General features: G+C 40.1%; 2 protein-coding genes across 3 annotated transcripts in view; one reads left to right on the top strand and one right to left on the bottom strand.

The window, feature by feature from the left end:
• Window positions 1–22,575, bottom strand: part of GSTCD (glutathione S-transferase C-terminal domain containing) — a 129,469-nt gene extending 106,894 nt beyond the window's left edge. The window contains exons 1-5 of one of the 2 annotated variants that reach the window (XM_084626668.1): window positions 22,405–22,443; window positions 21,572–21,725; window positions 19,671–19,851; window positions 8,100–8,531; window positions 3,685–4,146 (exon numbers count right to left, since the gene is read on the bottom strand). In XM_084626668.1, coding sequence (XP_084482794.1) covers window positions 3,685–4,146; window positions 8,100–8,510 — 873 coding nt within the window. In that variant the 5' untranslated portion in view covers window positions 8,511–8,531; window positions 19,671–19,851; window positions 21,572–21,725; window positions 22,405–22,443. Of the gene's footprint in view, window positions 1–3,684; window positions 4,147–8,099; window positions 8,532–19,670; window positions 19,852–21,571; window positions 21,726–22,404; window positions 22,444–22,505 lie in introns of those variants that run through there. The other variant, XM_084626669.1, reaches the window with a different exon arrangement.
• Window positions 22,576–22,608: 33 nt separating this feature from the next.
• The window catches only part of INTS12 (integrator complex subunit 12), a 31,728-nt gene continuing 28,836 nt past the window's right edge, over window positions 22,609–25,500 (top strand). The window contains exon 1 of the mRNA XM_084626670.1: window positions 22,609–22,738. The gene's annotated coding sequence lies outside the window, so the exon portion shown is untranslated. The remainder of the gene's footprint in view (window positions 22,739–25,500) is intronic.

The raw sequence follows: 25,500 nt of genomic DNA, 5'->3' as shown, positions 1-25,500 counted from the left end.
TGAGCAGACACAAGGACTAGATTTTTACTGGATTACTGAAATCCACCGAGCATCTGATCCAGAATCCTTCCCAGGCATGGAATCAATAAGTCAAACAATCATAAAAAATTATGCTACGCTTATTTAGAAAGGTCTCGGAAAAATGAATGAGGCTAGAAGATCTGATCATTCTTAAAATATTAAGAAAACATTTTGTTTTGTAGCTTTTATTGGTTGAAACAATCCTTATAAAGGTAATTGATTATCCTCAATTACCTATGGTTGCAAAACAAAAACAAAAAAATACTGATGTATTTCTAATCTGGAGTCTACTGTAAAATAACTTCTTCACAACTCAAAGGAACAACCTTATTGCTACTCTTGGGTGGAAATTCTTGTGACAATACACAGAGTCATCTGGAGATCATGTTTTTACTGCAAAGAGCTATATAGCGGGTTTTACTACATGTACCAATGTGAGTAAGTGCTTTTCTTGATTTTGGAGATTACTTCTATGAACCTGATAAAAGCAGTTCTGGGAGAACATACTGTCTGTTTTCAACCACCAGCAAAAAAATTTAGCAAAATACAAAGCTTAAACTCACACAACTCTCCTTTTGGCAATAGACTCTAACAGGCATTCCATGGACCAGTTCAGATATCAAACTTTCCTGAAGTATAAATACTGAACATGGCCAATGAAACAAATATCATTGCTATGTTCTTTCAAGTGCATTTTACATGTGTGGGGCTGCACTAGTGTAAAAAGTGACTTGCAGAGGTATGGTTTATCTTGGTTTCAATGGTATAGCTAAACTGATGCAAAGAAATCCCAGCATAGACAATCTCTTAGTTTTAACCCCTCAAAATGTTCTCTCTCAGGACCTCCTATATATGGACATCTTAGCAACAAGTGCTACAGTAGTGTACTTGTCGCAAAACCAACCTTGGACAGGTAATAAATCAGTGGCACCTCCACAACAGAGCCAAAAGAGATATTTCCTCCATCCCACAGGAAATGTACCAGGAAGTACCCAATAATGATAGAATAGTAGAAAAGAAAAATTAGGTATAAAAAAATTAAAAAGGAGAACAAATAGTCTGGCTGTCAGAAGTCAAAATGAATAAGGTATTATAAAAGGATACATTTTTAAAGAAAAAAAATCTGAAAGTTTAGCTCCAAGAAAATCTCAAGAAATTTGAGATCACCAGAGGGCAAACTTTAATACTAACCTCTGAGGAAGTTTGCCATTGGATGATACTTGAATAACACTTAAATTTTGCTGTGTGAAAGGAAAGACAAGGTGCTATATCACTAAAATGCCATTGTCATCTCTGCATTCCTTTCCTTTCACTTCCTCCATAAAAAACACACTCACTTTTCTAAGAGACATTCATTTTCTTTTAGACCTGTCCACCCACATCCTGATAAGATCACATAAAGATTCATGTTTCATCTGAAAAATGTTTCAATTCAGGGTAACATTTATATAAACAAGAGAAACAACAAAACTGTATCAAAATCAAATTTTGCCTTGCTCCACCAATATGCTGTTGTCAGAATTAGCATGCAGGAAAATTATAGCTGTGACTCTCTCACTCCTACTTACTTTTGTTTTACCTTCATTACAATGCACTTTTATTAATTGAACGTCCATTAAAAAGCTGCCTAAGACATCCTGATTTTGGCTCCTAATCTTGTTAAATTATTCATTTTATAATTCTATCCCCATTTATAATTTGCACTTAATGAGAGCATACAGATTCCATGATCATAAAGTGGGTGTATTCAACTTTAGTAAATATTCACTCTGCTAGGCTACAACTCAACCAGCTGAATTAAAACTACAAAGTATTATCTTCCATTTATAGTAGGAAAAAGGTTGAGTTTAAGGTTAGGTTTAACTAGCACATCTTAGACCTAAACTTGATCACTTTTCCTAGGCAAGACAAACTCTACTAAAACATTTTGAAATTTTAACTATTGCTGGGGAATTGTCTCATAAGACTGTTCTGAATCTGATTACCGTCAGTAAAGATACAGACACGTCTCTTTCTGTCAGTTGTGTCTGGTTTTAAAGACAGGACTTGTTTGCTGTAGCAATGTAAGAGATGAACTTAGGTTTAAATGTTACAGCAGTGTAGAATCAGTTATCAACAAGCAAAAAATAATTTAGTTTGATTCATGCTAACTGTTTGGTGTAACAGATGAGATAAAGATGTGTTTTGTTGAAAACAGGAGTATCTCCTGATTTGGGGGTATCCTCGGCGTAGAGAGGCAAAATTAAGATTAATTGAGCACACAGAGTGATGGTGGTTGATTTTATGAGTAACTTTAACTTTGAATTTACAAGTTACCCTTAGTAACTGAGAAAAGCATAGTATTCTCTTAATAAGGGTTTTTTTACCCATTAAGTATTTGGTATTTACAGATGTAAACCCAGTTTAACAAGTTTTTAGCTTGGGAATCTACATACATTTAAAAAAATATTTAGGATTTGCTTCGTGACAGGAGTCTTCTGGAATTTGCAAACTTCACAGTGATGGACTCCAGCCCCCCCACATAAACATAGCTTCCTCTCTCCTGATCCCCAGATTAGACTTCTCTAATCTTCCATGTAGTGCTCTCACTTGCCACACCCCTCAGATTGGATCACAACTGATTCCCAACCTATTGCTTCCCCCTCTCCTTGGTATGCTGCTTCAGGTATGGAAGAGGCTACTGTCTGAGATGTCACAGCTTTTCACGTGAGTTTCATGGAGCATCTCTGGCCGCTGCTGGCCCTGTGTGACTCTGCAGGCACTCCCTGCCTGAGTTTCCTCCTCCCCAGGATTTTCTGTCTCTCTTGGCAGGTCATGTGGCTCAGTCCTTCAGATGGGTCATTCTGACCTCAATTCTCTTTTGAGGTAGGAAGTCCAAACAAAAAAAAGTACTTTCTCCCCACCTGGGCTCCTTTCTAGCCTGTTCCGGGCTCAGTTTCTAGTCCCTTCCAGGTTATCTTTAAAGTCTCTGGCTCTAACTCTCAGACTTCTTCCCCGGAGTTTCTAGCACCCCTCAGTCTACTGCAGACCCTCACTCAGAACCTTCCAAAGAAGCCTGCTCACTCTCTGTGGTTCCGCCCAAGTTGAGCTTTTTAGCCCTCTTACATGGCCTGGTGTCCATTAAGTATCACCTAAACCTCCTTAGTCCCACCTTCTCAGTCTGGGAAACAGCTAATTAATTATGGCATAAGTGTGGCTGGCCCCATCTCCCCTTAAAGGAGCCCGACACCAAGTTTCAAATGGCAGATGTGACAGAAGTCATGCTCTACTTTGCTTTAGCAGACCCAGCCCATTGTGAAGACACACACAGCACAAAAATATATGGCTAATGAAAGTGCTTAAAATAAGTATTAAAAGAAACACTTTTTGAACATCCTGTGTCCAGAAGTATATTTCAGTATACTCTAATAGTAATATATAGGATTCATCTGGCCCCTTACCAACAACTGTCTCTCATATATTTTACCTTTTAGTTATAGATAGAGAAAACTCTTCATTTCCTGTGATACACATACAAAACAATTAACAGAAACTATTCTGTGCTGTGTAGGGTTACGTAGTAAATATTTTGCTTGACTGTGTCTTATATCAAGTAGTTATGTAACTTTTCAGACTCTAACAGACATGGACACTATTTATTAATTACAGAAGCTGTTTTCTTACCAAGAATTGATGGATGCATGGCAAAAGCACTACATCTGCCAGAGTGAAATAAAGCCCCTCAGCAAAAACATGCTCCAGAGGTGGGAGATCAGAGGTTTTTGTTTTCCTGATGTGAGAGGGCTCCCTGTTGGTTGTAGCAGGTATTTCCTGCACAACTAATTTTGAGAAAGCTACTCTCAGTTCCAGACTTGCAGGTTCTTGGTCCTTGATTTCTTCTGGGCTAAGATTTTTTGTTGCTCTTTTAGCGAGGGCAGGTACTACAGTCTTATCACCTGCCTTTTGCTGTTGAAGTTTCTGCCGTCGAATTTTGTCATCATTGTGCACTCTCACAGGTTCTCCTAGCTTCTTCTCAAGAAGCAAAACCTCAGGTGGAATGGCCTGATACTGATCAGGAGATGCATTCAATAAGCTCTCAACAGCCTGAGGGATGCTGATCTCACAAAGTCTGGTCCACTGACTAACCTGTCGTATAAACATAAAAAAGCACAGTCTCATTAGAACTGTTTGGATTATAACGCAGACATTCAAAATTAAGGGCATAACTTAAATCCTGTAAAGAGCTTCATGGAAAGGCTGAAACTCCATCCTTAACATGCCATGCATGCCATGCCTTCCCATGTGTACTTGCAATGTCAGAAACTCAAGGTACATATACACATATATATATGCATGCTACATTGTTTTATGTGAACAGGATGAAGTTTAAGCTCTCTGAATTTCCTTGCTTTTGTTAGTTTACATTAAACCCTTAATAGACTAATTTCCAGTATAAGTCTGGAAACTAAATTTTATATATAAAAAGAATTAATGTTGGTCTGGTGTGGTATATATGTCTTTCATCAGCATCAATTTGGGATGGCTGTATTATCCAGAAGAGATGAAGCCATGACTAAATTACATTGGTCATCTCAAGTGAGTACCAGTAAAAACAGAATATCGCACCATCTATGAATCCCACAAATGCCATTTATTTTACAGAAAATCTATTTCAGAAATGTTTTACACAATGTTGGAATTGCTTTTCTGCTTGTGATGGCAGAAATTTAAGATATAGGAGTCCAACTGTAATGATATCTTAACAAAATTCCAATTTTTCTAATTCTTGCCCCACTTTCCTCCATTATTTCTACCCAATTTTTTTACAACTGTCTTTAAACTCAAACTTCTCCTCTTCTCCTCATTCACCAGTGCAATAATCCTGAATTTATGGCATCAAATACTCTTCTTTAGCAGAGTCTCTTAATTCACTCCCATCACTCTTTTGGGGGCTATGGGAAATAGAAGTCATAACTTCCATAAAAATTATTTCACCATTGCAACATCTTTCTACACACACACACACAAAATTAGTTGCATAATCTCAGATTATAATCTCTTTTCACTGGAATGTTATGGATTTTCATGGAAATTGTTTCCCCAATTTATTTGTAATAATCTGCAAACTACACACTTAAATGCTGCCCCTTTTTAGGAATGGCACGATATATCAAGCCAAAATTTGATCTCTACCTGTGTCCTTGTTTTTTTTCAAACTATCTCTAAACAATCTTATATCCGTGAAATCCAATTCTTACCAGTGCCACAAGTGAAAAAAAAAGTCCCTTAACACTTCAAATGACAGAACAAAAAGCTCTTCACATCCTTTGTTTATATATAAACGCTGATAAGAGTACATACTCTTGAAATAGCAATAGTCATAATTAACAGTAATAATTAGGAAGTACAAGTTTATTATTAGTCAAGTCTGCACCAAGTACTATGTCCAGTGGACAATTCCACTTCGTAGAATAGTTTACAGTAGCCCAATCTTGACAGTACAATTTAGTTTGATAGTTAAAGACCCTTTCCACCCTGAAACTAATTTTTGTTTGGTCTCTTGGCTTATTGCTTAAATTTCATAACTTCTTAAAATACCAAATTTTAGGAGTTTATGTAATTTATAGTGTATTAAAATTAAAGGTTAACAGAAATTATTGTTAAATAAAAAAAACTTCTAAGATCCTAAATTAACAACTGTATACATGGATAGACTTAAAAGATACAACTCCCCTATCTACCCCCACTCACTGTATTTTAGTATCATCTATAGGGCCTCATTTACCATTATGTTACTCTAGTTTTACACAATTATAATGGTATTTCAAAGGAATTATACCAATGTAAAAGGAGGATAAAATGTAGTAATGGATGGAATGAAGGGGTTTACCTATGGAAAGGTTTAACAAAATTGAGATCCAGGGAAAATATTTCAAAAACATCTAACTAACTTAGAAAAACCTAAGTCCCATTAATGAAAGTTAGGAGCCTAAATACCTAAATCTATTTTAAAAATGGGATTTTGGCATTTTCAATAATTTTATCCCGAGTTTTGGGATTATAGATTTAAGCTCTGATCCTGCTTTCCTTGCAAACCCAAAATGGCCACTGACTTCAGTTCATACAGCCTCATTGATACCTGTTGGCTTCAAAGGGAGTTTTGGATGTTCAAGGTACACAAGAGATCAGAACCTAATAGATTATGTGCTTGAAGTATTTTATCTTTCTCAGGGCAAGGCCCTGCACATTCCACAGCCATGGAATTTATTGCATTCTCATTAAAAATAAATATTGTTTCCAGTCTTTATGGTTGTAAGAAAACCTCTAAAATGTGCACCAAGTGTAAACCAATGTATTGTCATCTGTCTGGATCTGCAGAAAATCTGAAATAATAGTTTGAGCGTGAACAGTCCCATCCATCTAACACAGAACACTAAGACTCCACAATTACATGGCTGCATCATCTGGCATTTTCCCAAGATGCTACGGAATTCAATATTTTACTGCAGCCAGACACCCAACATTTTGTTTACCTTCTGTCAAACCGTGCTACTGGGAAATGCCGGCAGCTGTCTATTGCCCTGCAGTTTTCCTCACATGAAGAAATTAATTAGATTAGTGTATGCTCCCTGCAATGAATCCTGGACCTAGGCAACAAGCAGGAGCCTGGTCCAGCTTGTAGCCTGGGAGCAGAGGAGACAGAAATGTAGGCTTGACCTGGGAAGCTGGAGAATAGCACAGCAGCCACGGACCTGATAAGCTGCTGAAGACAGCTAAATAAAAGGAGGATCTGTGCTGGGTCTTCAGGACATTATGGGAACCGAAGGCAGGAGACAGGGTACTTGGAGAGTGTAATGAAAAACCCATCTTCAAAAATAATCAGGATTGAAAATAAGCACCAATAAATTTTACATCAATGAGTATTTTCATATGCAATAGTTGTATTTGTTTTGGGGAACAGGAATGAAGGATATTTCATGGTGATAGAACAAATTAATGTCACAGAATTTGGTCCAGAGTAAATATGGCCATGACTAAGGTTTATTATACAATTAAACTTGAATGAGCTGAGGTCACTGGACAGACCAGAACTAAAGACTATAAGGTTACCCTATGACGGAATATATGTAGGAACAGTTTAAGAAGCTATTATTTTTCAAAGTGGTGAACAAGCAAGCAGATCTTCTAAATAAGGTGGTTTAGACAAGTAATATTCATATTGAAAAATTAAATGAGTACATGGAATTTCAAAATGGCATTAAAGAGTTTCACAGCTTAGAGTACCTGACCTCCCTTTCTGGGATGTAAGGAGTAGGCTCTTCATTGAACATGTTCTGCCCCATATCTACATTGCCCATAGGAGTTTCATTTGTTGGATTTTTTTGCACAGCAGTGCCTTTCCCTTTCTATGGTATAAAACAAAGGGATTTTGTTGTTTTGCTTTTACATTTAACTTCTTTAATGTTAGAACTAGACTGACTCGAGTTGTAAATTATCAAGCCTTTCCTAGCACAAGCAGCCCATAAGGTTGGTTCTGGACCTAAACTACTATGTAACTAGATTTAAATATTATCTTCTCTTTTACACACCTTCCAAGACCTTAGTTCAGGATTCTGTATTTATCTTAGAAGAACTGAGGTCATCCTGAACATCTGTGTATAAAGAATGAAATTCACTGATTTGATTTAGGGGTGAGTAATAACACCAGCTCTCACACACAACCCTAAAATCTGAGCATGGCAGATAAAAAAAACCCTGAATTTCTTTTAAAACACATGGCGGCAGCTTCTCAATGGGTCTAAAATGGAATAGCTCCATTGATTTCTATGAAACTACACCTCATTATACCACCTGAGGATCTAGTCCATATTTTTAATCTTAAGGCTGCTTATATTGTTAAATATTTAGGGTAGTTTTGTTTTTGTTTTAAATCATTACCATTCACTTTTATGCCAAAATCAATACAGCTGCTGTTGTATCAACAATAGGAAACCGTACTATAAAATATCTTAACTGGATATTCCAGCAGACATCCACATTGAAACCCAATTATTAGTGTGAACTATATTTAAACATGTAACAGAAAAAGATGCACTCACTTCAGCACAGGCTTTTAGGCAGGTCTTTTTAAACCCCAAAAGTTCCAAAACCAACTTCTTTGATGGATCTATCTCATATGTTTTCTGTATTATGTGCCTCAACACAACAGAAAGCCCAGCTCGACAGAATTTGCCATTTTCTTCAACTATAGCAGGCAAACAGCAGCTCTGGACAACCAAAGGGAGTTGACACCTTGAGATGAAGTGGACCTCTAGGTCATCAGGCTGTGCTTTACCAAATAAATGGTCATCTGTATTGTCACTAGAAGGTACTAAGAAAACTTTGAATAATTTGCGGTCACAATAGGACAGCAAAAACAAGGATATTGATGTGTGGAGAGGAAAGATGCAATCTTCAGACTGGTGGGAGTAGGCCAGGTACATATGTTCTTCAGTAACACCACCTTTCATTTTCCTTCAGAGCTGAAGTACCTGAAACAGAAGTCAGAATAACATTTATAAAGACTTGAAATAATGACCGCTGCACTTGTTTGAGACAGGTGATTTTAACTTCAGACAGGCATTCCTTTAAATATTTGCCAGTTCAAATAACAAGAAGTGTACTGCAGTCCCCTCTGAGATATGAGTGGTTGCAGATGTGTATTTATATATCTTTAATACCTCACAAATGAGCCCCACTCACACTCAATGACTAAGGCCCCAATCCTTTAGCTGTATGCGCACAGGTCTACTCATGTGTATGCATTTGCACTATCAAGGCCTAAGTGTGGAACAGGCACTGTATTAAGCCACCCATTCTGCATTTTAACTCATCTATTCTCTGCTGGGGAAGTGGTGTGTTAAGAGATGCTCACCCCCAAAAGCTTGTGGGAGTACATTAGCAGTTATCTGTCATGAAAGAAAACAAACTGATCATGAACTAGAAATGAATAAGACTGAACTGTTAGAAATGGGTCTAGACCAGTGGTTCTCAAACTTATTTGACCCTTGTGTCTGTAGTTGTTTACGCCCTCCTCCCCAAGAACATACATCACCACCAAGCTCTAAAGGCAGAGCAGAGGCTGCTGGCTGGGGGCCCAGCTCTGAAGGCAGTGCCGCACCAGAAGCAACACAGAAGTAATGGTAGCAATGTGGAAAGTGATATTCAGCAATATAAATTTTCACAGCAGACATAGCGTCCCATTACCACCCTTACTTCTGTACTGCTGCTGCTACTCCGAGGCTGACAGACAGAGCCCTGCCACCTCCAGGTGTGGGATTTGGGGAGGGTGGGGGGAAGGAGAGCCTGATCCCAGGTGGCGAGGTTCCCTGTTTATCCCCAGCTCCCGAGTATGCATGGTCCTTCTGCACAAGCCTCAGACACCTGGAGCTGACAGCCAGAGCAATTAAACAAAACAAAACACACAGCTTGTGCCTCTCCTGACACATTCACGGGCCTCTCTTGGAAGGCCCACCCCATAGTTTGATAACTGCTGGTCTAGACTCTTTTGATTTCCCATTTGTCTCCTATCCTTTCAAAATTTCTTCTGACCCTCCTTCTTCGTATGGCTGAGGTAAATGTAGAGCAACAACTATAATTTTATGTTTAGATAGTTAAGCCAGATAATTGCATCTGGAGTAGCAGAGTGTACTGCTGGCGACACCTCCTTTGTATTTGTGAATTGGGCACTGAGTTCCATGGTCTGTTCTGGGTGATGACAGTCACACATTGGAGAGTCTTTAATTTTCCATTACTGCAGCAAGTATCCACATCTGCCATGGTTTGTACAGATATGGTTTAGGGCTGCTCATAACCTTTGTGGGAGATCGAAGCCAGAGATCTTCCTCATGGAGTCTTCCATGAAGTGTTTATTTGTGATTTCTTGTGAATTCCATTCAGCTTTGTAAGCTTCATCAGGGTTGAAGTTGCATTATTGAAGATTAAATGCATGGGTCCAAAAAGGCTTGTGCGATTTCAAGTGGTGGTGAAGAACATTGTTTAGGTCCTGGTGGATGGGAAAACGCTCATTTTCCACGATCCTCTGAAATTTCTGAAGGGTTGTGGCATCATGGCAAATGGAGGGGGGCGCAATGTGCGACAACACTGGCAGCCAAGGTGTTGGGGTCAAGCTGAGGGTTCCAGTGATGAACCACATTGCAGTGTTTAGTTGGACATCAACAAGTCGAGTATGGCTGCTTCTGGTCCATACCAGTGCATAGGCTTTGGCTAAGGAGTACACAAGGGCCATCGCTGATGTCTGTAACACTGATGCTGACGCTCCCCAGCTTGTGCTTGCCGGTTTCTGGACCAGGTTGACCCTTGTCTTCGTCTTGGCAGCTACCTTCTTCAGATGGTCATGGAAGGTTAGCATGTGGTCCAGCTTCACTCTGAGATTTGCTGGAGTGAGGTCATGTAGCACCGTGTTGCCACAGAAGGTCACTTTCAGGATGTGCTTAGTGTTCCTGGTATCAAGATGGAATGTAGTGACTGTTGTTTTGTGAGGATTTGGCTTAAGTCTCCATTTCTGGAAATATTCCTCTCTGATGTTTAGGTCCCTGTTCAAGGTGGACTTGAAGTCACTGAAGGTGGCTACTTGAGTTGCCAGGGCAAGGTCATCCGCACATGCAAATTTGCATAACTTTGTTGGAGGCATGTTGCTCATGTAAACATTGAAAACCATCAGCGCAACTACTGGACCTTATGGCAGTCCGTTGTTCAGGAACTGGGGCAAACTGACTTTGTTGCTCAAGAGGACACGTAGCTGCCTATTGCTCAGCATCATCCATAGCAGACAGTGTGTTTCGTCAGGGGATGATCCTTGTGAGCTCCAGCATCAGACCTTTAATCCAGACTGCCCCGAAGCAGCATGAATTAAAAAACTAAATAACTCGCTGTAATTTATAATTACAAGTCTACTTCCTCCATACATGTGATCTTGATATAATTATATTAAAATATTTTTATGTGTGTTAACATTTGTGCATTTTATTTTATTCCTGACAAAAGGACATTGGTTTTCTTAAAGCCCAGGGCAGAAAAATTCAATAATTAAAAAAACAACAATAAAAATGGATTTTTAATTACATACATTTTTCTTTTTCAAAATAACCTATTTTATTTAAACTGTAAATTACAACCTATACTTAAATTACAACAACCTATTAAGGCCTATGCTTGTTTTCTTCTTCCAATCTATGAATAAAAATAATGAGAGAGGATGAATCTACTAGTTCTAAAAAACTGAAGGGCATGGTGGCCAGAAACAAGTACTTCGATTCACTAACTACAGATATAGTTTAAAAATCTGTGCCATCAAGCATCCTCCTGGTTAGCAAAAAGAAGTACGAAATTTAGTGTAAAACCTATGTCTAGTTGCAAATCAACATGTCTTAATGATTACCAATCAATGTTTCTTTAGGAAAATAATTACAAAGTACAAATGCAAAACAAGATTAAAATTAATTATGTAAATCAAGGTGTCCTGCCCACTGATTTAAATCCCGATTAAAATGCTAATTTAAATCACTTTGATCAAACTGATTTAACTCAATCAACTTTGAGCCTTTGAATGGTTTTATGCAATTTACTATTTGGTATTCTTAAAAATGTGTAAGCAAGCACTTAGCAATTATGGGAACAGGCGCTTTAAAATTCAATAAATATATAGTAGTTAGATCTCTCCCACTATTACCATGCATTTTTAAAAAATCTGGTACTGCTCATATGTGCATGACTATAGCAGCTGATTTTATCAGGCACAGATTTGTGTTTCTGAGATCACTATAAGGCCAATACAACATATTCATGTAACCAGAAGACAGCATTAGTTTCTATACTACAAATGAAATCCAACTTCTGTAGGGTCATTCGCTGAAGGCATGAGCAAGCAAAAAACAGACAAGCGGAATGGACCTCAAGAATGCTATATATGTGCATCTCAAACACACACAATTCATTTAAAGAGAAGTTTGACTTAATTAAAATAATACTCATGGCTCACATTAATATTCTTGTCATCAGATGAAAAAAAATCAATTCAATTTCCTTAATACTTCATTCAAGAGTCACAGTTTCCTCTATCAATCTTACACTATTCCAGGGCAGTTTAAGAATTATGATGTAATAATTGTTCTGCACCACCACCTAATAAAATTCTCATCTACTGCCTTATAAATCGCAATTCATATTTCAATCTTTAGACACTAGATGGCACCCTTTTGAAGCAATCATTGTAGAAGCACATAACACCAGCAGAGAAAGGGTATCTTAACAGAACGAAAAGATGCCACTATGAATGTTTTGTATAGAAAGCAAATGACTCTGGATCAATACTATTCCTGTAAAAAAATTATCTAGGTTAATAAGAGATCCTGGAGCAATTACATGAATATGCTGTAATTATTTACTTCCACAATAAAAAGGGTTTGGCTTTGACACACACACAGTTAATGGATATACATGGGTCAAATTAACCATTTAATAACATCACTATAACTGGGCCAAAACTGTTGTTCTAGGACTTATGTATGAAAAAATTTCTAGTCTACCTTTGAGACTAAAGTAAAGAGCCAAATTACTGCAATGGTTATATTACAATTTTTTTTAAAGTGATTGATCACACACTTAGTGCAGCACTAGGGAGGACACTGTAAAGAGTATCGCTGTGCACTATGGCTGCTCACACCTGGTTGTCAATCAACCAAGTTAACTCTGCAGTGAAGGCATATCTTTAGTTGATTTCTAACAAGGTTCTGAAAGCAGCTACTCAGTGAAGATGTAATGCCTACCCGTGCCGCTGCTATTGCTTGCACAGTTTTCTGAAACGTAAGGAAAGCTATTTCCACAATCAAGTAGTGACAGAAACTGGGTTGGGTTTTTTGTTGATAAATGATCATTTTAAGTCTCTACAAGTCTCATAAAAGAAAGACCATAAAAACATAAACTCTGGATTTTCCACTAGCTATCCTAACTAATTTTTTTAAAGCCATAATTATCCAGTGCAACAAGAGACCTTTGAGTGTCAGTCATATTTAGGATATGTGCCATTCATATAAAATGCCTTTATGTAAGTCTTCAGAGTACATTTACATTTAACTGTTTTTACACCTTCATGTGACAGTTGTTTGAGAAGTCTATTCCCTTCTCCTGGAAGGAAGCAGCTATCAGAGACCACACTGAAAAAAGATGATGATAAGCAATTGCTGGCTGCAGCAAGGAAAAACACATTGCCCTCCAGACTGAAGCTCAGACTGAGGGGTAGATGCAGGTGCTGAGAGGTGTTTCCCTTAAAATAATCATCAGTGTACTAACTGACAATGTTGATATTAACGTGTCATCATTAGGCTTCTGAGAGAACACTATGTTCACTTGAACAGTGGCACATAACATTTCTCAGAGCTATTTTGGAGATTTTCAGAATTCTTTGTCTGCAAAGAAGATGACACTATATTGGTACATATTTGGAAAGTTATTTTTGCAACCAGAGTGGCTAAGAAAATGTTTTTAAATTAAATCTCAAATTCTCCAGACTGTTTAACAGACAGAGGGAAAAAAAAACTCATACCTTTTTAGGTACCAGAGTAACAGCCGTGTTAGTCTGTGTTCGCAAAAAGAAAAGGAGTACTTGTGGCACCTTAGAGACTAACCAATTTATTAGAGCATAAGCTTTCGTGAGCTACAGCTCACTTCATCAGTGAGCTGTAGCTCACGAAAGCTTATGCTCTAATAAATTGGTTAGTCTCTAAGGTGCCACAAGTACTCCTTTTCTTTTTAGGTACATTATCACTGTCCATTTCATATCTATGCTTTAGACAACATCTTTCCAGCAGAGAAAAAACATTGTGCCATAAAATTACTCCAGTCCTTAATATCTTAAAATAGAATTAATTTTCAAAATATCGTTCAAACAAAGTTAAATCAAAGCAATTTGTTAGAGAAAAAGAATAAACATTTCTAAAGAGATATAATAGGTCACCACAGAGAGTTTTGGTTGTTTCTGACTTTATGATATGTAAAGCTGGTCTGAAAGTGGGGTTTGGGGTTTGTTTAATTTTATTTAATTTAATTCTTCTTGTTTTTCATATAAAACGTTCAGGTCATGGCAAGGCTGGAAGACTCCGTGATGACTGGAAAACTACCAAAATGGTGACATCACAAGAGCCAACAGAAATCTGAGCAATGGAGAGGGGAAGAAATTTTTAGTCAGTCTGTTTCAAACTTTTTGTTTTTAATTTTTACAGCTACGTCATTTCAGTTACTAAAATCCCAAATAAAGTGAGCACTGTTAAAGATTCAACCTCAATTAAGGTGTTAGAAGTCTCAATAAACATCCCTGAGACCTCCCAGAGGGTCCTCCAGCATAACCAAAGACGACCACATTAGACATACTTGATATTTATAACAAAACAAAAAAATTAGGGAAAAAAACCTTCAAACACAACAAACTTTTCAGGCCTTCTTTATATATCATAAAAGAGCCCAAAAAGGCAAAAAGCCAATTGTTGAAAAATATCCGTTGGAGGTCATCTTTAACAAACCTCCGACTTCTACAAGCAGGTAATCTATTATAATTCCCGTTTCAGAGAGGAGTGCTAGAAAAACCTTCCTCCCTTGCTTACACAAACTGGTTTGCAAAGAATTCTGCAGTATAATTTCTGACCTCTAACTTCCACACTCAACCGTACCAACTGCACAATTATATGCTCAGCTTGGTCTCTCAGTTATATTTTCCATTCATCTTTGAAGTCTGAAGGCTTAGATTAATCCAGCAGGTTTCTCTTGCTCTCACTTTCCTAGCCATCAAAAACTTTTCCGTCATGAAACAGATCATTCATTACCTCAAACATTTATCTAGGAAATTTCTTATTCAGCCTCAGACAGATGGTGGTGATCAATGCAAACCCAACTGCTATATTCAAAAGCACCTGTTTTTTATTCCCAGTTAACTGTTCTCTCAAATAGCTTTTCCTCTCTCCCTTTAACACTGCAGTTTCTATAGTTAATGATACTGCCTTCATCTTACTTTTAAAAAATGACAACTGTACATGAAAACTATACAGGACACATTAAATATGGTCAAAAATGTAGTAGTTCACATAACCTACACTAGAAAAGTTACCATATTGCTGACAAGGGCTTCAGTTGAACACAGTAAAAGTACACATGTAGACCAGTACAAGCTAAATTCAGCATGATTTCAGAAAAGAAAATGACTGTTTCTGTTGTTTATCCTGGTCTATAATTGCTGTTCAACCATGTAGAGATGCTGCTGATACTCACTGCAGCAAAAGTTAATTTTCCAAGGTTACACTAGGCCATAGTGAGTTTCACTGGCTCCTCCTGCTGGAAGCACTAACCCCTTGCCTCATGTCATTCAAACCACATGCTCAAGGTGATCTAAATCAGATGCTCATTAACTGGCATTTTCCTCCTCTTCTTCCAGCTTTAAATTTTTTTTTCTGTCTCTTAGCAGAATTGAGCAATAATAAATTTAAGCAAAATTGGACAGAAAATAATTATGGGGAATAGATATGCATTTTCAAATAGTTGTCATCCCTTTGAAAATCAGAATGGAGTAATGTGAAAAGAACTAAGAGGAGGAAGGATTTTTTGCTGATCACCTTCTTCTTCCAGATTGGTTTGGTCGTTATTTAACATGGGACTTTTTACATTTCCTCTAGCACAAGAAGTTTGAAAGTGTGTAAGACAGAGATGGCAGAGTCATTATTAAACTGTTCCAGACATGACGGGCTCTCACACATGCCTCTAATTACTGTTCAACACATTATATAAAGTTGTACTTGGGTCTTGTTTCAGTAAAGAAGCAAAGTATTTTTATTAAGTGTCAATAAGTGACATAGGGATGGGACTAGTGGATTTTCCATTCCAGCTTATCACATTCATTAATGAATTAAACATAAAAAAGGTTTTAACAGATATTGTCAGTTCAAGTTTTGTCCCAAATTCAGGGCTCTTCTGAAAAAAATAAGACCATGAAAAATATGTCCATGAACTTGTCTTTAAGAAAACAGTGGAAAAAATTATTTTGAACAAATCTCTGTAGTGTTTGCATTTTGAGTGTTCTTAGTAGTGCATGAGAACCAAAAGGAAACACTAACTAGAAAGAAAGTGAAACTGATTAATGCTAGTGTTGTCAAGCGATTAAAAAAATTAATCACAATTAATCGCACTGTTAATAATAGAATACCATTTATTTAAATATTTATGGATTTTTTCTACATAGTATAGTGCAATCTCTATCATGAAAGTGGAACTTACAAATGTAGAATTATGTACAAAAAACTACATTCAAAAATAAAACAATGTAAAATTTTAGAGCCTGCAACCCACTCAGTCCTACTTCTTGTTCAGCCAATCGCTCAAACAAGTTTGTTTACATTTGCAGGAGATATGCTGCCTGCTTCTTGTTTACGTCACCTGAAAGTAAGAACAGGCATTCTCATGGCACTGTTGTAGCCAGTGTCGCAAGATATTTACATGCCAGATGTGCTAAAGCCTCAGATGTCCCTTCATGCTTCAACCACCATTCCAGGAGACATGCGTCCATGCTGATGACGGGTTCTGCTCGATAACAATCCAAAGCAGTGCGGACTGATGCATGTTCATTTTCATCATCTGAGTCAGATGCCACGAGCAGAAGGTTGATTTTCTTTTTTGGTGGTTCAGGTTCTGTAGTTTCCGCATCCAAGTGTTGCTCTTTTAAGACTTCTGAAAGCATGCTCGACACCTCTTCCCTCTCAGATTTTGGAAGGCACTTCAGATTCTTAAACCTTTGGTCAAGTGCCGTAGCTATTTTTAGACATCTCCCATTGGTATCTTCTTTGCATTTTGTCAAATCTGCAGTGGAAGTATTCTTAAAATGCACATGTGCTGGGTCACCATTGGAGACTGCCATAACATGAAATATATGGCAGAATGTGAGTAAAACAGAGCAGGGGACATACAATTCTCCCCCAAGGAGTTCAGTCACAAATTTAATTAATGCGTTATTTTTTTAATGAGCATCATCGGCATGGAAGCATGTCCTCTGGAATGGTGGCCGAAGCATGAAGGGGCATACGAATCTTTAGCATATCTGGCACGTAAATACCTTGCAGTGCCGGCGACAGAAGTGCCATGCAAATGCCTGTTCTCACTTTCTGTGGCATTGTAAATAAGAAGAGGCAGCATTATCTCCTGTAAAGGTAAACAAACTTGTTTCTCTTAGTAACAGGCTGAACAAGAAGTAGGACTGAGTGGACATATAGGATCTAAAGTTTTACATTGTTTTGTTTTTGAGTGCAGTTATGTAACAAACAAAATCTACATTTGTAAGTTGCACTTTCATGACAAAGAGACTGCATTACAGTACTTATATGAGGTGACTGAAAAAACTATTTCTTGTTTATCATTTTTACAGCGCAAATTTTTGTAATCAAAAATAATATACACTTTGATTTCAATTACAACACAGAATATATATGAACATGTAGAATAATGTCCAAAATATTTAATACATTTAAATTGGTATTCTAGTGTTTCACAGTGTGATTAAAACTGAGATTAATCACAATTTTTTTTAATTGGGATTAATTTTTTTAGTTAATTCCGTGAGTTTACTGCGATTAATCAACAGCCCTAATTAGTGCCTAGTCTCACAATCCAAGACAAGAGAAATGCAAAATATGAATATCATTAACAGTGAAAAGTAAATTAGATTTTTAACAGGGCTGTCGATTAATCGAGGTTAACTCACAAAGGCTCTAAAATTTTACATTGTTTCATTTTTGAATGCAGGGGTGTTTTTTTTTAAAACATAAATTCTACATTTTTAAGTTCAACTTTCATGATAAAGAGGTTGCATTACAGTATTTGTATTAGATGAACTGAAAAATACTATTTTGTTTTTTTACAGTGCAAATACTTGTAATCAAAAATAAAGATAAAGTGATACTGTACACTTCGTATTCCATTTTGTAATTGAAATCAATATATTTGAAAATGTAGAAAACATCCAAAGATATTTCAAATACAATACCACTTTTTAATCGCAAAAGGAACAGGAGTACTTGTGGCACCTTAGAGACTAACAAATTCATTTGAGCCACAAGTACTCCTGTTCCTTCTTTGGATACAGACTAACACGGCTGCTACTCTGAAACCTTTTTAATTGCGCGATTAGTCATGATTAATTTTTTTAATCGCTTGACAGCCCTAATTTTTAAGTTATTTCAGTTTTAATAATCAAAAGTGTGTGTTAAATTACACAGGTAAGGAAAAATGTACTCCAATCCTGCAAATGACTCCTTCCTCACAGAACCAGCTGCAGGACTGAGACAGGACTTTGTGGCCATCCTGAATGTCACATCAGCCAAACTTTGAATCATCCATCTGAAATCATTTTCTCAGTACTGTTACAACTTATAAGCAACTGCAGCATGCCTTTGGGCACCAGCGATATCATCAGACATATGTTTAACTTCCTCTCCCCTGTGCAGACTGGCTGCTTGATCAAACTCCTCCTGCAGTTTCTTCACATCAGCCTTTATGTACCTGCACTCCATGTTCTCCTTCTTCCTTATCTTTCCTATATATCCTTCCACCACCCTTCCTTTGTCTTATCCTTTAGCTGATGCTCCTTATAAAACCACACCCAAAACATTAAAAAAAATCACAGAATTAACACAATGTTTTCAAACCATCATGTTGTTCACTCTGCTTGTATATTATCTTCTCCCTTCTCTCCATTCCCTTTTCTATTTAGATACATATACACTACAATAAAAGACCAGCAGCACAGCTGCAGCTGGCCCAGATCAGCTGAGTTGGGTTTGTGGGACTCAGACTGCGGTGCTAACAGCTGCACTATAATGTTCAAGCTCAGGCTGGAGCACAGGCTCTGAGATCCATCCCCCTCACAATAGTGCCTGGGCTCCAGCTGAGGCCCAAACATCTACATGCAATTTTTAGCCCCACAGCCCAAGCCCTGCAAGCCTGAGCCAATTGACCCAGGCTTTGAGACCCAGTGCTGTAGGCTTTTTATTGCAGCGTAGACTTAGAGTGCAAAATCTTTGGGACAGGGATTGCCATTTACTCTGTACTAGTACTAGACACAACAGAGCCCCAGTCTCAGTTAGGGCCTCTAGCTGCTGCTGCAATACAAATAATTAACAACATCTGCTATACTGCATAGCTTGAAGAGCAGATATTGTAAACAAACAAATTTATTTACCTATGGAACTAAGACAAGCTTAGTTGGTCAGAACTAAAAGAACGTTAAAAATCCAATTTACTTTAACAAATTATGCTGTTCACTTTTTAAAATTTCTCCAACATGGGCTAAATATCAATTAAGTCTGTTTCACTGTGCTACAAATTTGGGTTTCACCACAGAGGACTGTTTATTTGTTTAAAAACATGTTTCCAGGAAAATATAAACAAAATATGGAAACATTTCTATTGCTCTTAGTTTCTGCAAAATGTTTTGTTTGTTTGTTTTGTTATGGAAAAAATAAAACTCCGGACAACATTTAACAAGGTTTCTTTTTCATTTAACATGTATCATATCACATTAAGTTATTTACAAATGTAATGGTTATTCCAATAAATATGTAGAACACCAAAAATAGTACCTGTGTTTTTAAGACATCAGACTCGGGAGATATAATTTATATTCCCATTTACGTCAATTTGCTGTGTGACCAGGGAGAAGTCACCTAACCTCTGTGCCTCAGTTTCCCCATCAATAAATAGGAATATTCAGAGGGTTTTATATCATTTGTGAAGTTCTTTGAGTATCTCAGATGAAAAATGCTATAAAAACAACAACAACAGAATTTAGGATGGGCACACTGATATAACTAAAATTACCTAGTCACCAGATATACTTCAGGAATATAAGGGACACGTGAAAAATTAAAGACAAACTTATTTTTAGTCTCTCTTCATATAAGAATTACTGCTGAAATTAAGGCACAAATCCTCTTCTCTACATTCAAACCTCACTTAATGTGCAATGGCAGTCAAAAAATACCACAAAAAAACCAACAACAATCCATAATCAAACAAAAAAGTTGACATACTGTGAGGCCCCCAACCCTAGAAAATTTGAGCATGGGAGTAATTTACTCACATGAACAGCCCCTTAAGTAGTTGAGGGAATAGGATTTTAAGCATAGAAAGAATGGATAGAAAAAATACATTAAATATTTACACTACACAAATTGGTGGTATGTCCTCACTTGGAATACCGTGTTTAGTTCTGGTCACCTTATTTCAAAAAGAATGTTACAAAAATAGAGTATACAATACAGCTATTAAAAAAGTGAAAGTGTTACATTTAAAGAATTAACTTTCTGGGAAAAAGTTAAACATTTTTAGTTTTCTGATGAAATATTTTTAAAAAATTCAAAGAAAGCACACGCTTTCTGTAAAAATTTTCATTTAATTTTGTTCAAAAACGGTTTCCATGCATAATTTTCAATGAACCCTAGTTCACAAAAAGCTCACAAGAATGACCAGATAAATAGAAAATATTTTTATATGAAGAGAGATTAAAAACACTGGGTATCAGAGGGGTATCCATGTAGGTGTAGCCACAAAAACAACAAGGAGTCTGGTGGCACCTTAAAGACTAACAGATTTATTTGGGCATAAGCTTTCGTAGTTAAAATAGCCCACTTATTCAGATGCATGGAGTGAAAATTACAGATACAGGCATAAATATACTGGCACATGAAGAGAAGGCTCACTACAAAAGCAATTTTCCCTCTCTTGGTACTGACAACCCCTCATCAATTATTGGGAGTGGACCACATCCACCCTGATTGAATTGGCCTTGTCAACACTGGTTCTCCACTTGTAAGGTAACTCCCTTCTCTTCCTGTGCCAGTATATTTATGCCTGTATTTGTAATTTTCACTCCATGCATCTGAAAAAGTGAGGCTTTTTACCCACAAAAGCTTATGCCCAAATAAATCTGTTCGTCTTTCAGGTGCCACCGGACTCTTTGTTGTTTTTTTAAAAATACCAGGACTGTTTATTTGAGAGAGGAGACAAGATAGAGGTATACAGAATAATTAAAGGTATAAAGAAGCTGAATTGAGAGTATAAATTAACGAGTAACTTGTGGAGATTTGGAGAACATCTCCCACAGGCAGGTTATTCCATAATTATTCACTGTGGATTTTATTGCCCTTTTCTCTGATGCTTCTGCCCTTGGCCATTCTAAGAGATCACAGGATACTGGATTAGATAGAACACTGGTCTGATCCAGTATTGCAAACCTATGTTCCCAAAAAGCTTCCTTTTTCAGAACAGATCAACCTATTTGTTGCAAACCATTGATCTGTCACCCTTTTATTTGGTTCATTTGGTGATTTCCCTATGTATTCATTGCTAATAGCTCTGCAGTGAATGCCAGTTATAACCATATCTGGATCTTTTAGCTATTCATGTATCGTACTGGCAAGGACTGTGTTGCTGCCTTCTGCCTTGTCCCCTTTAACAGAAGATAACAACTGACTACTGTTACCTAGTAGTGGAGAGTCTCCATTAGCTCATATAGTAGAAATCTGTGCTGCAGGGCTTAACATCCAGGATTCAAACCCTGTTGACAGACCTTCCTGAAGGCTGCCACATTCATAGCCTGGACTATGGTCTCTGCCATGCATCCATGGCAGTGGGGGCTGTGGAATTAGTTACCAAATATAGAGGGTGTAGGTCATTCTCCCAGGGAGTGGGGGACAGTTCCCCAAGCCCACACCAGCAAAACCCATGGGAAAGTAAATGAGAAATTGAGGGTGAATGTCCCAGAGCCCTGTGATGAGTGACCACAGTGACCCCAGGTAACAGAGGACTCACCCCATGTCCTCAATACCTGTCCCTCACAAAGATCCCTGTGCCTCAGGGGTTCACCCCACATACTCAGCATCTGCCCCACACTGCGATCCCTGTGTCCCGGGGAGGCTTCACCCCCCCCCCCAGCCTCAGCACCTGCCCCTCCCTGTGTCCTGGGGAGGCTTCACCCCCCCCGCCCCCAGCCTCAGCACCTGCCCCTCCCTGTGTCCCGGGGAGGCTTCACCCCCCCCGCCCCCAGCCTCAGCACCTGCCCCTCCCTGTGTCCCGGGGAGGCTTCACCCCCCCCGCCCCCAGCCTCAGCACCTGCCCCTCCCTGTGTCCCGGGGAGGCTTCACCCCCCCCCGCCCCCACCCTCAGCACCTGCCCCCCCTGTGTCCCGGGGAGGCTTCACCCCCCCCACCCTCAGCACCTGCCCCCCCTGTGTCCCGGGGAGGCTTCACCCCCCCCACCCTCAGCACCTGCCCCCCCTGTGTCCCGGGGAGGCTTCACCCCCCCCACCCTCAGCACCTGCCCCTCCCTGTGTCCCGGGGAGGCTTCATCCCACATCCTCATCCCGTCAGTGCCCTGGGCCCGGCTCCGCGGCCCCACACGCTCCCAACCCCGCTTACCCCGGCCCGGCCCGGCCCCGGCCCCACGCGGCAGATTCCCCGCTCCCCCGCCTCAGTCCGCTCAGCCGCCTCCTCCCCGGCTCCGCCTCTTCCTCCGCACGCTGCCTCCCGCCGCCGGTCCTTCCTGCCGCTCCGCGGGCTTGCGAGCGCGGCCGGCGCCCGGGCTCCGCTCTGCGTCACGAGCCGCGCGCCGGGGAGCGGTGAACGGGACGGAGCCGGGCCAGCGGCGAGGGGTAAGGAGCGGGCGGAGGCTCCTGGGAGGGGCCGGGTGAGGTGGGCCCAGGGCAGGGACAGGAGCCGGGGCACAGGCTGCGCCCCGCACCCCCCAATGCCGTCCCTGAGTCCCGCGGGCTCCCCAGCCTGCCCGGCGGTAGCGCTGGGCCTAACCCGCGAGCGGCCGGGCCGAGCTCGGCGCTGCACAGCCCGGGTAGGGACGGAGCCCGCGGGTTCACTGCAGACGTGCAGAGAAACCCCTCCGGTGCCGGGGGCCGGGCGAGCTGCCCCGACCCAAAGCCGAGGCCTCCCTCCGGGCCCGCTCAGGCTGTCGGCCCGGGGGGGAGGGTGGTGTTATTGCAGTGCCGGGGGGCTGATCACTGGGCCGAGCCACTCCCTCTCTTTGACTGGCTGGTTTCCTGACGATGCGATTATGCTTTCAGGCTTTTAGGAAACTTACCACTGTACAAACCAACGGTTTATTCTCCACCTAGTGATGAGACCCTTTCCCTGCCCCCTGGCAGTGCTGAAGTTTCCCTGTAGGAGAATAAATGGCCACTTTATTTTGCTTTAATCATCCGTGCCGTTTTGTTTTTTTGCTGTACACAATGAGTAATTCCCCTATCCTGCCACACAGATGCGAGCACTTGATTTTTGTAGGTTTCAGAGTAGCAGCCGTGTTAGTCTGTATTCGCAAAAAGAAAAGGAGGACTTGTGGCACCTTAGAGACTAACCAATTTATTAGAGCATAAGCTTTCGTGAGCTACAGCTCACTTCCTCAGATGCATATCGTGGAATGCATATCGTGATTTTTGTAGACAGTGCTGAGTTTAGGTCATTATAGTGACTGATAATGGAAGGTTCTCATTAGCTGTGCTTCTGGGCGCTGTTGGTGGGCAAACCCTTTGGCCTGAGGGCCATGTCGGGGCTCCAAAGCTGTACAGAGGGAGGGGTAGGGAATTCTGTGCCTCCCCAAACAGCCTGGCCCCCGCCTTTATCTGCCCCCTCCCACTTCCTGCCCCCAACTGCCCCCCTCAGAACCACTGACCCATCCAACCCCCACTCCTGGGACCCGCCGCCCCTAACCGTCCCCACCCCACCCCCGGAGTCCCACGCCCTATCCAACTCCCCCAACTGCCCCACCCCTATCCACACCCCTGTGCCCTGACAGGACCCCTGGGACTCCCACACCTATCCAACCCCCCATTTCCCATCCCCTGACCGCCCCCCACCCCAGAATCTCCGCCCCATCCAACCACCCCTGCTCCCTGTCCCTTGACTTCCCCCTGGGACCTCCTACCCCTTATCCAATGCCCCCGCTCCCTGCCCCCTTATCATGCCGCTCAGAGCAGCAGGACTGGCAGCCATGCGGCCCGGCCTGAGCCAGCCACGCCGTGGCACTGCCCTGCAGGAGCTCGCAGCCCACCGCCCAGAGTGCTGGTGGCACGGCAAGCTGAGGCTGCACGGAAGAGCAGGGGAGGGGCCAGAGACTAGCCTCCCCGGGAGCTCAAGAGCCAGGCAGGACACTCCCGCGGCCGGTAAACGCTAGCAGGAAATTGTTTCTGTCAGGGAACTGGTCCTAGTAGGTCTTTTCCAACTCTGATAGTATGATTTTTGAACTTCACTTGAATACTGAATCTCTTTCCAGATTAAAACACGTTTTCCTTTGAAGACGCAGCCTGTATATTCACACCTGAGTTAAATGTAAACTAGTTAAATGGTTAACATTGGAATAAAACTGAAGGATTTGGCTGTGGACAGTTATTCTTTATTTGTGGTAGCACCCCATCATGTGATACGTGCTTTCCATATAGAGAAGAAGGCATAATGCCTGCCCCCAGGCTACTCACAATCTAAAACCAGACAGAGAGCGGGTTGAGGGATTAGATCGACAAATATTCAGTTAAGAAATGAATGCATGTAATTTTGGCATAATTTATCTTCATGTGTAGTATAGTCAGCCTATGGTTTAAAATTTGCAGTGGTGAAAGACTATAGTCACTTTTTGACCTTTATATTTTGATTTTGTATATTTAAATAATTCTCAAGACAAGGAATTAGTAGATTTGAGATCACTGCTCTCTTCTTAAAGGGAATCTAATATAAAGCCTTACTTGGCACTGGCATAACTTTTGTTGGTATACTCTGTCCAGTTCTGGTATCCAGAGTTCAAGAATGATATTGGTACATTGGAAAGGGTTCAGAGAAGAACCACAGGAATGAATAACGAATTAGAAAACATGCCATATAATGAGAGACTCAAGGACTCTTAATCTGTTTATCTTAACAGAGATTTAAGGGGTGATTTGACTGCAGCAGTCTATGACTACTTGGTGAACAAATACTTAATAATGGGCTCTTCAATGTAGCAGAGAAAGGTATGACACGATCCAATGGCTGGAAATTAAAACTAGACAAATTCAAATTGGAAATAAGGTATAATTTTTAGCAGTTGGAACAATTTACCATGGGGTCATGGTGGAGTCTTCATCACTAGAAATTTTTAAATCAAGATTGGATGTTTTTCTAAGAGAGATGCTCCAGAAATTATGGAGAAGTTCTATGGCCTGTGCTATACGGGAAGTCAGACTAGATAATCACAACAGTCCCTTCTGGCCTTGGAATCTATGAATGTAAATAATTCTTACGTCCAAAGTGGGTATATTACAGAGGTTAAAATTGTGCCTTTGTGATTGGTCCCAGAGTTCAGTTTTGATCCTCCACCTGAAAATCTCCATGAAGACAATATCTAAGGGCTTTCCAGAACCTGGTGAACTTCAGT

This window comes from Lepidochelys olivacea (assembly GCF_965140295.1).
Source record: "Lepidochelys olivacea isolate rLepOli2 genome assembly, chromosome: 4".
Taxonomy (NCBI): domain Eukaryota; kingdom Metazoa; phylum Chordata; order Testudines; family Cheloniidae; genus Lepidochelys; species Lepidochelys olivacea.
This window is presented reverse-complemented; position numbering and strand designations above follow the sequence as displayed.